The sequence below is a fragment of the Pomacea canaliculata genome, linkage group LG13, assembly GCF_003073045.1.
Source record: "Pomacea canaliculata isolate SZHN2017 linkage group LG13, ASM307304v1, whole genome shotgun sequence".
Taxonomy (NCBI): Eukaryota; Metazoa; Mollusca; class Gastropoda; order Architaenioglossa; family Ampullariidae; genus Pomacea; species Pomacea canaliculata.
Window position 1 is genome coordinate 18,680,763 of NC_037602.1, and position 13,582 is coordinate 18,694,344.

General features: G+C 42.3%; 1 protein-coding gene across 3 annotated transcripts; it reads right to left on the minus strand.

Annotated features, from left to right (window-relative positions):
- Positions 1-320: 320 nt before the first annotated feature.
- LOC112553793 lies at positions 321-9,769 on the minus strand. Of its 3 annotated transcripts, none has more exons than XM_025221241.1 (2): positions 8,801-9,769; positions 321-3,816 (listed from the first exon to the last, which is right to left on the minus strand). In XM_025221241.1, exon 2 carries the CDS (start codon positions 3,789-3,791, stop codon positions 1,785-1,787), a length of 2,007 nt encoding a protein of 668 aa, XP_025077026.1. In that variant the 5' UTR covers positions 3,792-3,816; positions 8,801-9,769; the 3' UTR covers positions 321-1,784. The 3 variants fall into 3 exon arrangements, with proteins under 3 accessions (XP_025077026.1, XP_025077025.1, XP_025077027.1); XM_025221240.1 differs by lacking the exon at positions 8,801-9,769 and adding an exon at positions 7,080-8,405; XM_025221242.1 differs by lacking the exon at positions 8,801-9,769 and adding an exon at positions 4,329-5,055.
- Positions 9,770-13,582: the final 3,813 nt, after the last annotated feature.

Consider the following 13,582-nt stretch of genomic DNA (forward strand, 5'->3'; position numbering starts at 1 on the left):
TTTAAAATAATGCTTATTAGTAGCAAGTGTGAGATTGTCACCTACGTCTGTTACACGTGCATTTTCGTGGAATCGATGTTGCTCATTAAGGAACAATTACTTGTATTCCTATCTGTGCCTATAAAGTTTATTTATAATAAATATTTATTAAAGTGGACTGGTATTGCTAAAGGAATCGGTTTATATATCTGAAAGTAGTTTATTCAACATTTGCTGTTTAACCAGACAAGTTCAAATTGTACTTAAGACAGCTCATGTACACTATCAAGGTGTGGCTGATTATATACCCTGTCACCAGAACAACCACATATTGTCATCGGATTTTTAGTTGCTTTTCTGCAAAACGGTGGAACTGTCTTCTCATTCATATCCGCCCTTTACCAACCATCAAATTCTTTAAATGTACACTAAAAACAAGATCCATGAGGACAACTCTTTTTACCTATTAGCATAGCTGTCAATTGTAATTATAGTCTATTGCCTGCAGACCTTCCTCTTCAGATTTATCACTCTCTCCATTTTTACTGTTTGTTACTTGATTTCTCTTTGTGTCTTCTGTTTGTCTTTTATTTTTTATGTGCATAGTTGTTTCTCCTTCCATCTTGTATTCTCTCCGTGTTTCCTACTCATCTTAAGCGTTGAGAGCATGCATCTTAGTGTGATTGTGTGTGCTGTATAAATCACATTGTTGTTGTCATTATTATTAATAATAATGTCGCTGCTATGTTGAGATGAAACGCGAGCTCTAATGTGATTAGGAAGAACACCCTGAAGTCAGTCCACATCTGCCTTGTGTGGGGAAGAGGCAGGACAAAACATCTGTCACTTCATTGTATTCCACGTTACAAGACAGTGAATAGGATCAAAACATGCCATGAAGTTGCATTATTCCAACCGAAAGGTGAACTGCAAAGGATAAACACACAAGTCCTTTTGTGTCACAATCTTGCTTATGGTAATGTTCAAGTTTTTAGAGTTAGTGGTTGCAATTACCACCTGTGTTTCGCTTAAAGTGGTGTGTGTGTGTTTTGACTAGTGGTAGAGGGTAGTGAGGAATAGGTGGTTGGTTGAATAGGTGTATGTTATGAATTCACACTATTTGTCCATTTCTAACCAAATTTTGTCGAAGCAATCCATTTTTACCAGAAAGTAGTAGCCTTATGCTGAGTTCATTTATATTTGTTCCTGAGTATACTTTATTTATATTTGCTGAGGGCTATAGAGCCGCGGGCTGCAATTAGATCACCCGCATTACAATCAGCGTTACAAACAGTGACATACCTCTAGTTAAAAATAAATTTCAGTTACATTTTTTTATTTAGTAAAGGTTCTTTGTTGGTAGGAATATCAAAATGAGTTAATATATACTTCCTTTGACCTCTGCAGACAGAAGGAAGGAAGTGTCGAAAAAAGTGGGGAACGCTATGAATGAAAAGAACACTACTGCTCAGTCGTTCCAGCTGGCAGCCTTAAGCAGGTTTGTCCAGCTATCATTCGTTTACTGAAACTTTAGTAACGACCAAATTCATCCAGCCATACATCCCACCAGAACCGATCGAAGTCATCTAGTCGCGCAAATGATGGCGAAGATACATTGTATGCATAATCCGGAACCCTCGAGATTTTATGTTTTACACATGACAAATGCTAGGCAAGAAGCAACATCATCAACACTTGCAATGCTGATTGTCGCCATCACCATTAGCAATCATCATCGTCATCGTTGTCTGCTATACACAGAGCCTAGGAAGTCTGGGGACTGTCATTGACAAAAAACAGTTTATCTAGGGGCTGTCCCTGACAAAGTAAGGCGAGAGGTCCACCAGCGTGTGCACCATCTTCAGGCGCCCGAAGGCCGACTGCCAGGCAACTCCGCTGCTGCTCGCCCCCACCTCTTGTAGTCGCTCGTGCAGCAGGCTTCTGATGCTGTCTCGTCTGGACCGGCCCAAGGTCGCCGGCAGGGGGGACAGTTTCTGCAGGGCCGGTTCTCCCAAAGAGTCGTACAGCGGACCGGGGTCATGTCCGGTGCCTCCTCTGCCCACCGCGGACGTCGTGGACTTGGAGCGCGCGGAGATGCGGCGCGATAGCGGCGGCGACTCGAGGTTATGTCTGTCCACGGAGCGACTTTTTATCGCTGTCACGTGCTGAGATAAGGCTAGCATGCTCATTGACTGCCTCCCCCTGCTGTTCTGCACGTGCTCGCTGTTGGTTCCACTGCTGGAAAGCAAGGAATTAATGTCACCGGAAGTGGCGACGTTGTGGGACTCTGTCTTAGAGACCAGCGCCGAAGAAGCTTCGCGTTTCTGTCCGACTTTGCGCCCGCCGCCGTCCACGCTCCAGGTCTTGAGGTTCTCCTCGGGACTCCTCGGGTTCTCGTCCAGCGCGAGAGACCCACGCTCAGTCACTAATGCGGATGACTCTGCACGTTCTACGGGCTCTTCCTCGTCGCGCTGCGAGTAGCCGTACTTGATGAAGTACAAGATGGCTGCCTGCTTCACCATCCCGTCAGACATCAGCGACTGGGCTTGCTCCTGGCCTCGCTGTTTGATCTTTGCGTTGGACCGCGGGTCCATGGAGGAGTACCTCTTCCTCCTGGAGGACGAATCAGTAGTAGGCGGGTCGACGATGCCGTGCTTGGAGGCCAGGCGGTCCACCAGGCTGAACAGCTTTTTGGTGCTGGACGAGTGCGTGTGCTGCAGCTTGATCAGGTCCCCGTACGACACACCTGTCCGACGGGTGGGCTTACCTGGAGACCTCGAAACTGCCATAGCAGGTGAAACGCTCGTATCTTGAGTCAGGTGACTCTTGTGCTCTGCGGTGTCTGATGTGCTGCTGGAATCGTTGTTGCCGGCAGAAGCAAAACTGGATTTTCTTTGGATATTTTTGGTATCGAGTGAGGGAAGTATCACATGATTGTCCGCTGACCTGAGTTTCGTGTCCGTGTTTGGTCTTGTGGAGCTTCCGATGCTTTCCAAGCCTGTAGGATTGCTGATACTACTCGGTTCCATCAGGATTTCGCAAGCCCTGAAGGAAGCGGAAAGACCTACTTCATCACCAGGAGTATTACGGCCATTTTGCTCCTCTTCCTCGGCAATGGACGGCAGGACAGAGTCCTCACCGTTTTCGTCCTTGTCATCACCATCGTCGTTTCCCTCAGTCCGTTCTTCATTATCGCTTGTTTTCTTTCTCTTTGCTGACCTCTCTTTCTTTAACCCTTTATGTGACCTGAAATAAGCATTGGCTTTGTTCCTGGTCAGAATAGGTTTAGACCCATTATTAAACCCTTTCTCACCAAAGCCGTCTCGGTCAGCTTGCGACTGACTCACACTTTCAGTGAGAGCATCAGCACTGTCGTTACTGTCTGGGTGGTCAGTAGAAGTGTGATTAGAATGTGGCTGTTCCTCTTGTTGGGTTTCTTCACTCCCTTTGTCGTGCACAGTACCTTTGTCCGCGTTCCCGTCGTCATCATCAAGGGTCAGAATCTGCGGGAGGAGCAGCCGCCCTTCTTCCGCTAGTCGTCGGGAGCGTTGCTGTTGGGCCTGCAGCTGCAGTTGCCGCTGTTTTCGGTCCTTCCTGCCTTGCCGCAGCTTGTGGTGGTAGCGCCGCATGGAGCGCCGTAGCTGCCTCTGCTCGCGCTGGATCTGGTTGACGTTGTAGCGGAGGTCCTTCTGGTAGGTGTCGATGGTGCGCTGGAACTGCACCTCACTTCCGGCCACGCGGGTCACCGTGACCTTGTTGATCTCGCTCTGCAGGCCAGCCGCCCGCGCGTAGGACCCTGGGATCAGCGCCATTTTGGAACTTCCGAAAAGCTTGATCCTGAATAGTCATAAAAAACGAGATAAGAGTTTCTGATGTCAACATTCACTTCTGCAAAGTCGATCTATGCAAGTGCAAACAGAAGAGCAACAGATAAATATTATGAACACTCTATTCAGACTACCTACAATATGTTTATAGAAACATAACGTAAGCAGTTGCAGAAAGTATTAGGCTTGAACATAGCGGTACAATTAGCGGAGAAGCCACATTGGCCCACATTAGCAATGATGTTGATGTCAGTTCACCTTTAATTATTTAATTACAAATTGTAATAATTAACGTTAATTTTAAAAAGGTATGTCGGTCGATTTCAAACTCTCTTTAATCAAGACCGCACACAATTTGCCGGCAGTTTGACGGGCATAATAAATGTCGCGGCCTTAGCTTTTCTTAACATCTAGACACCAGGTATTACTGATTTTGGAAGCGTGATATATATTTTTTAAAAACCATCATGCATGTAAATAGCAAATTTCATGAAAAAGATCAGTTAAACACGGTACACTTACTGCCATCTACCATAAGAAAAAGAACGTAGTTTTGATACATAATGAAGGAGAGCATCCAAGACACTCCCCACTCCAATAAACCCCTCTGTGTGTGTGGTTTAAGGACTTCCCGCTCTCGTTAATAGGAAGTGGGAGGTTAAGGGTCAAAGTTTCTGTTTTGGTCACCATGAACGACGACGGGCGCGGCGCCGAGACAGATTACGGCATGCTGCGTTCTTGCACGTGCGACGTGGCGGTGACAGTGAGGGATCGTGACAGATAGTGAGCGCACATTTTTCTGTCGGCGGGAAGCAAAGAATCCCCACAGTGAACTAACCTGTTTGAACCCCATGCAGGTCACTCGGGGGCGTGTACACACCGTGAACCCAATGAACGATATGCGCGAGGAGACACCGAGAGGCCGGGGAGAAGTGAAGAGGATCTCTCACCCGAGGAAAGTTTCATAGAGGCTTTTTGATTTTGTCTCGTGGGCTTCTACATTAACAAGTTGCGGAAGATTAATGTAAGGCTGGCGAGACTGGTTATGGCAAGCACTACCATGTGTATTTAGTTGTCAGATCTTTGATCTTGGTATATTTATAATAAATGCACGTTCGTATGTGTGTGTGTGCCTATCTGACAGGGAGATACATAGACTAAGTGTGAGTGCTCAGCCTTGTTTTCGTTTTATTTGCTGCTCTGATCGTCGAACGATAAATCATGACACTAAAAGCTGAGAGCGCACGAAGTTGTCCTCTTTTAACCTTTCGTGTCTATTGATGTTTGGCAGAAGACCAATAAATATTTATCTAGAAGACAAAGATTCAAAAAGAAGAAGAAAAAGAAGAAGAGAGTTTTAAAAAAGGACCAAAAACGCAGAACTATTATATTTTGAGCGCATTCCTTTTCAACAATAATAATAATGGACATTTATACAGCGATTTTCTAATGATTTGCTCAAAGCACTTTAGAGAAATGATATACAGAAGTAACTTAATCACCAACAACCATATTCACATTTCACAGACACACTTCTACATCAGAAGTGAGCAGACTAAACACTTTAGACATGTTCATGGTCAGGACAGGGTCGCAGTAAAGTCTCTGTCTTGAAAAGATAGACTTTAAGGTGGTAAGAGGATCAACCTGTATACAATGATGCTAAAAAATAAGCACACCATTCAATGCAGGTGGACAATATAGGTCTATATATTGGTTAATCAAATCGAAGTTTTTATACAAAGGTTGCCAGAAACGTTTGAGCTTTGCGCTACAACGGCTTCTTTCACGTGACGAGGGCGAAAATATTTCTCATGGCGATTGCGACCTAACACGAGTCTGGTTCTTTGCCTTTGACCCAGTTGCTTTGTGGACAAATTCAAAGCACCTTTACATAGTATTTGCGGGTCTTGTGTAGGAAATGTCGTTATACTGAGCAGAGGTGTCGCTGAATATAGTTTTTGAGTTTTATTACCTCGTATCATTTAAGAATTAATCTTTTTTTAAGGCTCTGCAAACCTCAGCTCTTTAAAAGAACTGTCGTGAGTCTTTTGTTAATCTGGACAATAAAGAAGTACAGAGGAGATATATCCGTTATCCGTAGAAAGCGATTTTGTAAAATCTTTAGACAGGGTTTGACTTAACTGGGAAACCGTATGCCTATTGCACGATTTTTCGAGAAAAGCTTATTCAACAACTTTTCAAAAAAAAAAAAAATTCTCTTAAGTCGTTTAGATGCCTGCACAAGTAGTTCAGCAACTTTAAGTCTTTTCTTATAAATTTAAAACAAGTCGGAAGTGTTTTAAATTCAAGAGGCTCAAGTCTGCAAATCTATTCGCCACTTAAAAATTTTGACGAATAAACTTTTTTAAAAATTTAGTAGTTCTCTGTGTATGAAAAGTTTTTCCTTCGGTGCCTTGATTCATGGGAGCTACAATTTTAATATAATCAACTGAAAACAGAAAAGCCAAAAAGCTGTCAAGTTCAGGCACCTGGCAGGCACCTGGCAGCATCAAAAATATTGTCCCATACATGATCTAGCTTTGTGCCAGACGCCGAAGAAGCCATGCCAGTTTATAAAATAACCTGTTTTGTGTCATTTTATGCTCTCATCTGTGACCAAGCAAGCAATTAAATATCGGAGGTGCCAACTCCTCACGGGGCATTTTTTTTTTTTTTTTTGAAACGTCTTTTCGGTGTCTACTGAAGAAATACTTAGGAAGCAGCTGTCGTCTGGAACATAAGAAAGCATATCCAAGGGATTCGGTTTCAGCTGCATGCTTCATGGCACTCATTATGCCATTTCCCCTCCCCTCCCCCAACCCTGAAGGTTAATGTGGAGAACGAAACTGCCAAGCCCAAAGCTGAAGAAAGAACATGTCCTGTCTTGTTTTATGTGTTTGTATCCCGTTTCGTTCTCTTTTTTTTTAATACTTTACAATATGCATTAGAATAAGCTTCCAATAAAAAACGATGATATACTAAGATTAATTTTGGTTGCTTTGTATAGGTACACTGAGTCGGTCTACTGCCAATAGTTGAAACGATATTGAGAAAAATTATGCTTTGTTGAGAGGACTGACACTCTTGCCGAGAATTGGAAAAAGTCACTTGTAATCGAGAATATTCGGAAAAAGTCACCATCCTCATAGGCTTATTAATTCTGCGAGTGTAACAATTACCTTTCGGTAAAATAAAGTGCTCAAGAAAAATTAAAATAAAAGTAAACGTTACCATAAAATTACCCAATGATAAAGGAGAAGCATAACTTACTTTTTGTTTTTGTTCATTCTCAAAGCAGTTCAAATTATCATTATTATGGTCGCCGAAGACACTGAAAAGATTCAGTAGGTAGAAGAGCTTGGATGTAGCTCAGAACAAGCTTTGAGCAGGAACCTATGCACGTCCGTGCTTTGAGCGATCTTGTGTACTGGCATTTCTTGTGATGCGTCATGGCGGCGACTATCCGCTTTCCACACGGAGCTGTGATTTATGAATTCCTTTCAGTTCAATTATTGGTTTAAGAGTTCTGTCTGAAAAGTCTGGCCTACACCAGGATGTTATAAGGTATGCACGATAATTGAAGTTAGGCCCTTAAGTGATCAAAACTTTGTAAACAGCTTTTCATCGCCCTCGGATGGCGCGTCAAAGATTTCTAATAATAAGATAGGACAAGAAGTTTGAAATCCGAAGCTGACATGTGACAGGCAGTATGTCATATAGCAGTTCTTCTCTTTTCTATTTTCCCCTTCGGAGGATGTGTAAACACCAGGCAAATTAGGGGAAAGTGTTGACAAAGCTGTGAGAGGGTCGGGGACAAGACTGAGCTGATAAGTAATGGACTTAATTCTCGCCAATGGCGGGGCGAACCCTAAGTGGTGTTTCTTAATATCACAGATATTACATCTGCGACTTGATTTAATTTTGTATTTTAAAAATTGAAATTGGTACGAGCCACACAGTTCTTGTATGTTTAAGCTTGTACTATATCTTTATGTGTGTGTGGGGGAGATAAATGTGGCTACGCCAGAATAGATAGATGGACGGATGGTTCGCCAAACCATCTGATTTCTTCGTTCGACAAACTACTGTTACCTACATGCCAGTCACACTGTCAGAAACTTAAGGATGTCATATTTCAAGGAATGACTGAAGGGAGAAGCGGTTTGATGATGTTAGCTGGCGGCACATAAAGACTGCGGCTGTCAAGTCATAGACTTCAGCGGCGTCAGACGGCACTCTTTGATGTGCCCAGCACACACAGGCGTCAGTTCTGCCGCTCTCACATCGCTCTGGTCGTCCATTTACTGCTGCATGCTTATCAGTCTGTCTACGCTGACATGAGGATTAAATGGTTAGTGGCTTCGCAATGGCCAGAAAAATTATCTCTGTGTGTGTTTGAATGGCAAAGCAAGATAGGATTGGTGCGTGCTCGTGTGCTTATGAGAGAGGTTTAAAATTCAGTATTTTAAAAATTTAAAAGTCTGTAACACATTTTCGAGGGTCGAGTATGCGGATAATATGACTATAAAATAAGACAGTGTGACATATGACAATATGATAATGAAGCTTAGGAGTGTGACAGATTAACAGAATAACAATTTGATGGAATATATGATGCAACAGTAGAGTTAATAATAATAATAATTTCTCTAATGCATTTGCCTCATTAGGCTTTCACATAATCGTTAACAAGATCTTTGTCCCACACACGCACAGCCACATCTCTGTTCTCCACATACACCCTCAGGAGTGGAAAAGTTTCAAAAAGTCACCAGGTACTAAAGTATTTCCGGTTATGAAACACTCTTGATTTAAAATTACAATGTTATGAAAACATGTCTTTTATGAACTTAATACTGATTCCGGAAGGTTTCACATACAAATACATATGAAACCGTACAACGAAAGAAACCATACTGGTCTTTGACTCACTTCAGGTAACTCTCAACGAATAGTATATAATCTCTGTATAAATAATTGCGGGTACTCACCCTGAAGCTGTTGCAGTGTCGGGTAGTTACTAAATGTGAAGCGAGTGTCAGGTCATCATTTAGCAGTGTCACGACTCATGCCACAGATCACACCCACACAGGGCTTGCTACATCTGGGAGTGCTACCACCCGCTTCGTTCAAAAGTGATTGTGCCCTGGAGTATCATTGGCGTCTCTGACTTCCATCCAGTCAAGCATGGCCACCGTGGCTTCGCTTTACGATTTATTGCGCAAAGGTTATTTAACTGTTTGCCTATCCTGTGTTTGCCTAGACTACATGTTCTGACGAGCAGACGAAGGCACAAAGGATTTGGTGGCGGAATAAAGAAATGTTTCTTGACCGTGTTAAGAATCTGTGGTGCCCGCCAGGTGGCTGTAACATTATCCTCTCGTTGTATACTGTGATTGTATTCTTCTTTGTCTGGCCGTTCACATGACTGCATGTAAACATTGCACGTGCGTGTGTGTGAGAGAAAGATTCCAGTAGACGTGTGTGTGTGTTTGAGCAAGAAGGTCCATTACATTTTTGCGTTCTTGTATGTGGATGTGTGTGGGTGTGGGAGAGAGAGAGAGTGGCAGGGGAAGTGAGCGTGATTTCGTATAATTTCACTAACAATACTCTCTCCTGACCTTCCAATGTGATTACTGAACCATACAAAGGGTGTCCTCCGAGGAATGGCAAGGTTCCTTTACCAATTTCAAGTCAAGCGTCAGCGGGACTCAAACAGCTTTATCATGTTTTCCTGACACCATGGTTACCTTACAAGAGCAGAGGCTTACGCGGGGACGTCTGGCAGGCTGTGCGGGTCCCAACTCTTCACGAACAGTTTTAATTAAAATATATCATTTGCATCATTAGATCTCTTTCCACCTTGACCTAATGCCCTTGTTTACAGTTGACAGTTCAGCCACAGTTTCTCAAGATTAGACCAGATGTGTTGATCTCCGTTGTTGTGGAAGCATCAAGACAACAGAAGAGTGGTAGTTAACTGGATGCGAGTTTCGCGAACATGCAAGATTCGACTTTCGCAATCCGCATTTGAACACACACACAAAGAGCCCGGATGGTGTGATAAAAGGGCAGAGGTAGTTTGAACATGTAATTGTCACGTGCTGTTTGGAGAAACAATATATCCAAGGTTGATTCAAAAACAGTGCAATTATAAATAAACATGTTTTGCGCCAATATACTCATATACTGTTCTTTATTTTTCAAGAATGCATTCTCCTTTTGGTTTTATTTTTTACAGTTTTGTTCCTTTCTTGGAGCACATAGCAAACAATGCGTTGTGTGTTTATAGTTTGCACCCAGAACAGTCACAACTAACGGCCATAAAAGGGGGAAAGAAATTCTGATTAGATCCTAGAGTAAAGGGATACGATATCACATCCTGATTTGCACTGAGTGGGCCATTGTCTTGTGAAACACTTCTCTTCTTTCATTTGGTACAATAACCATAAAGGGGCTGAATGGTGAACTCAACCAAGAGTATGAGTAATGTATCTATACTCTCTGACTCAACTACGTGGTGGTTACGGATAGGTTAACCCTACTGCGGGTAATCTGTTGTTTTTTTTTTGTTTTTTTTTATATTAGAAAGTCTTCCTTATTTACTTGTAAAAGTCAATTCAAGACACAGCTGCTGCACGTTTGTTCTTAATCCTGCTGAACTCCATTTCTTCTCCTTTTATAAAACCTGAAACAGGTTTGGCGTGTTTGGCTTGTCGAATGTAAAAATTTCTTTTGCTTTATTTTTCATCCACATAAAAATATTGAAACCAAAATATAATGTATTTAAAAGGTCATAGAATACCATCAATAAATTTGTAATGTTATCTTTAAATGGATATTTGTACAATACCGTTTTGTCTCCAGGTAAAGATTGCAGGATTTGGACATCGATCCACTTCAAAGCTTTTTAGTCAGTGATGAGGTGAAGGGTATGTCTATGACTATGACTATGACGAAAGGCAGAGACAAGAATAAATCGGGGTGATATGTGAGGGAGGCGTAGGTGGAGGGGGCAACCATTGCGGGGTATCTGTTCTTTCATACTCTCTGTTGAGTCACCACTTGCTGTTGATACAGTTCATTGACAACATTCATTATACGAAGTGTCCGAATAAGTATTTTCACTGCGTCAACGTTTAATCAACCCTTATCTTCTGAAAGTCTTCTGTCTGTAAATTTCAGTTTTTCGCAGGAAGTGTGAACAAGAGAAGGAAGCTTAAAACTGGGGTTAATGGAAGATTACTAGCTCAACGGGCATGATTGCGTCACCACTCTACCTATGTAACTTCCCCTACACAAAGATTTATCTCTCCTGGACAAACCAAACAGCTCAAACATTTTGCGACATCACGCGCGCAAACACGACCAGACGGGTTTCTCAAAGTGTTTTTAATTCTTAACACCCGCGGCTTTTGTTTGTAATGAGATGAAACATTTCTAGTCGGGTATTCAGGTTAAGTCCAGTGTCATTTATTTTGAATGTTACGCTGGTACAGCAATCAAAGTTTCATTTATTCAGTAACGGAGCTGATTGAACTTAACGTACTGACCGAAATGTAGCACGTGGAACTGTTGAAGTATTACATAACATTAGATGGGCTGCGTGTTTATCTTGTACTAAGGTTTATTATTATTATTTTTTATTATTTTTGGTTATGTACAAAGATCTTCAGATGATGACAAAATATATCTACTCTGTAAATTAAGTAAATTGCAGCCATTTAAGTGGAGCTATTTTACAAAAAATAATTATTCGCTTTCAAAGTACACGTTTTCACCTGTAAGCAACGTGAGGGGCTAATGATGCTGCCACACTGTGACGAAAAACAGTTTTGCAAACCTGTTTGTCAACCACCAGTTTCTCGAAAGCAAGGAAAACAGTTCAGGATCTGTTTCGGAAAGTTTCCCTACTTGCGATGCCACCCGGACAAATTCGTTTCCGAAAAGTAAAAAAAAAAAAAAAAAAACCCCAAAGACTCGCTTTCAACTGTCTGTTGCGATATGTTCTCAGAGGGTCCCACAATTCCTGGTGGCTTTGAAATAGTTAAAGTAAATAGCAGTATTTTCCTCCTTTAAATTTCCAAGCGGGACTGTGGATTTGGCGGCCAGTTTGAAAACCACTTTCCAAAATAGAGCAAGTTCTAAAACCGCAAACACTAGGAAAAATAGTTTCCCATACGGTTTGCCAAACGGTATGCGGAGTATGCCAGACGGCAAACGGGGAAAACGAGGTTGTTTCAGAAACTGTTTCAAGAAAACAGTGTTTGCCAAACCCCGTGTGGCAGCACCTTCAATTCTACTCGAGCACGGGAAGGCGGGGCCACGCCACTCTAATGTCGTCCGCTGTGGTTGTTGTTTGCTAGGCGCCCGATAAGAGTCTGACAATTCCACTTTTCATCCAGCAGAATGAAGTAATGGTTGCAGTGACAAAATAGTCTTTTTAAGAGACTTGAAGCCATTAAACTACAGGCACCAAATATTACTTATACCCACACATATCCACCCACTTACCTCAACTTACAGGAGAGAGAGAGAGAGAGAAACGCAAAGGGGATAAATTGTATTAGTCTCCCCAGCAGATCACAGGGTCAGCACAAGTAGGTTACGTCAGTGCGTTCGTTTGAAGTATGGACTGACCAGTTATAGAAATGGGGGAATAAAATGGGCCAGCTAGAATGTGGCAACCACTTGGATCCCAAAGTCTCGAGTTTGGCTCAGAAACCTTATATAGCGTCTTTCTTACTTCTCCAAAGTCTCCGATGCATTGTGTCGATTGTTTGTGACTGACTTCGGGGTGGTATAGGTACTACAATTACTGTGACACAAAATATACGCATTAGCTGGAGAATAATTAAAGCTGAGGTGGCCTGCTTTCAGTAACTGCCGAACAAATGTTCCATATGCTAGTGCTTTTGCCAGCTAGAGGTTTTCTTAGCTTCGTATGCTAAGCCATGCGTAAAGCGGAGGCGGCTGGTTTGCACACCAATCTGACGTCAGTCCCTATACTTATGGGACCACCTTTGCCTTTAATCTTGTTTCCTCTTTTTTATCTTCATTTTATATATATATATATTCTTCTTCTTCGTCGTCTTCTGTATTTTCCTTTATTATAGGTTTTGCATTCTTATAGATGCTACCATTTATTTAACGTTCTATCGTTTCTCGCTCCACTTATAAAAAGTGTCTTGCTTTTCCCAAATTGTCATACTGTATTTATTTCTCCTGTTGTTCTTCAAGCGTCAAAATGCGCTTTTTTCATTGTATTGTTTTATTACTGAGTAGGCAATGTGACAGAATCCACCTTCGACTCTTTTGCCAAAGTTTGCTAAAAGCATGCAAAAGTACAGAAGGCAATATTTTACAGGGAATCTTATTTTCTTTCTGGTTGTGCGCCGACTGGTACTGGTCTACGGCCAGCACCCCGGACACCCTGCAAGCTCGCCGTGACCGAAGCCTGTACAGAGCGATCTGACCCTCTGACCACCGTGACCCCACCTTCTCGTCGACCCTTTACATCATCGATTGCACCTCTAAGCGCAGCTCGGAAACTGCACTTCGCTTAGTTGCTTAGAGTATGCTCATACATAAATAATACAGTTTGCGGTTGCATCCGGTACAAAGCTTTCAACTTTTTTATATGGTAACTGAAGCGCTACTTTTATTTCGGAGCCAGCGTTTGTTTTTCTGGGACAGCAAGGAGTGGCAGAGCAACAGGGTTTGTGCAGATAAGAAGCTATTTTTTTCTCGTCGTTCAAAAAGATATTAAAATA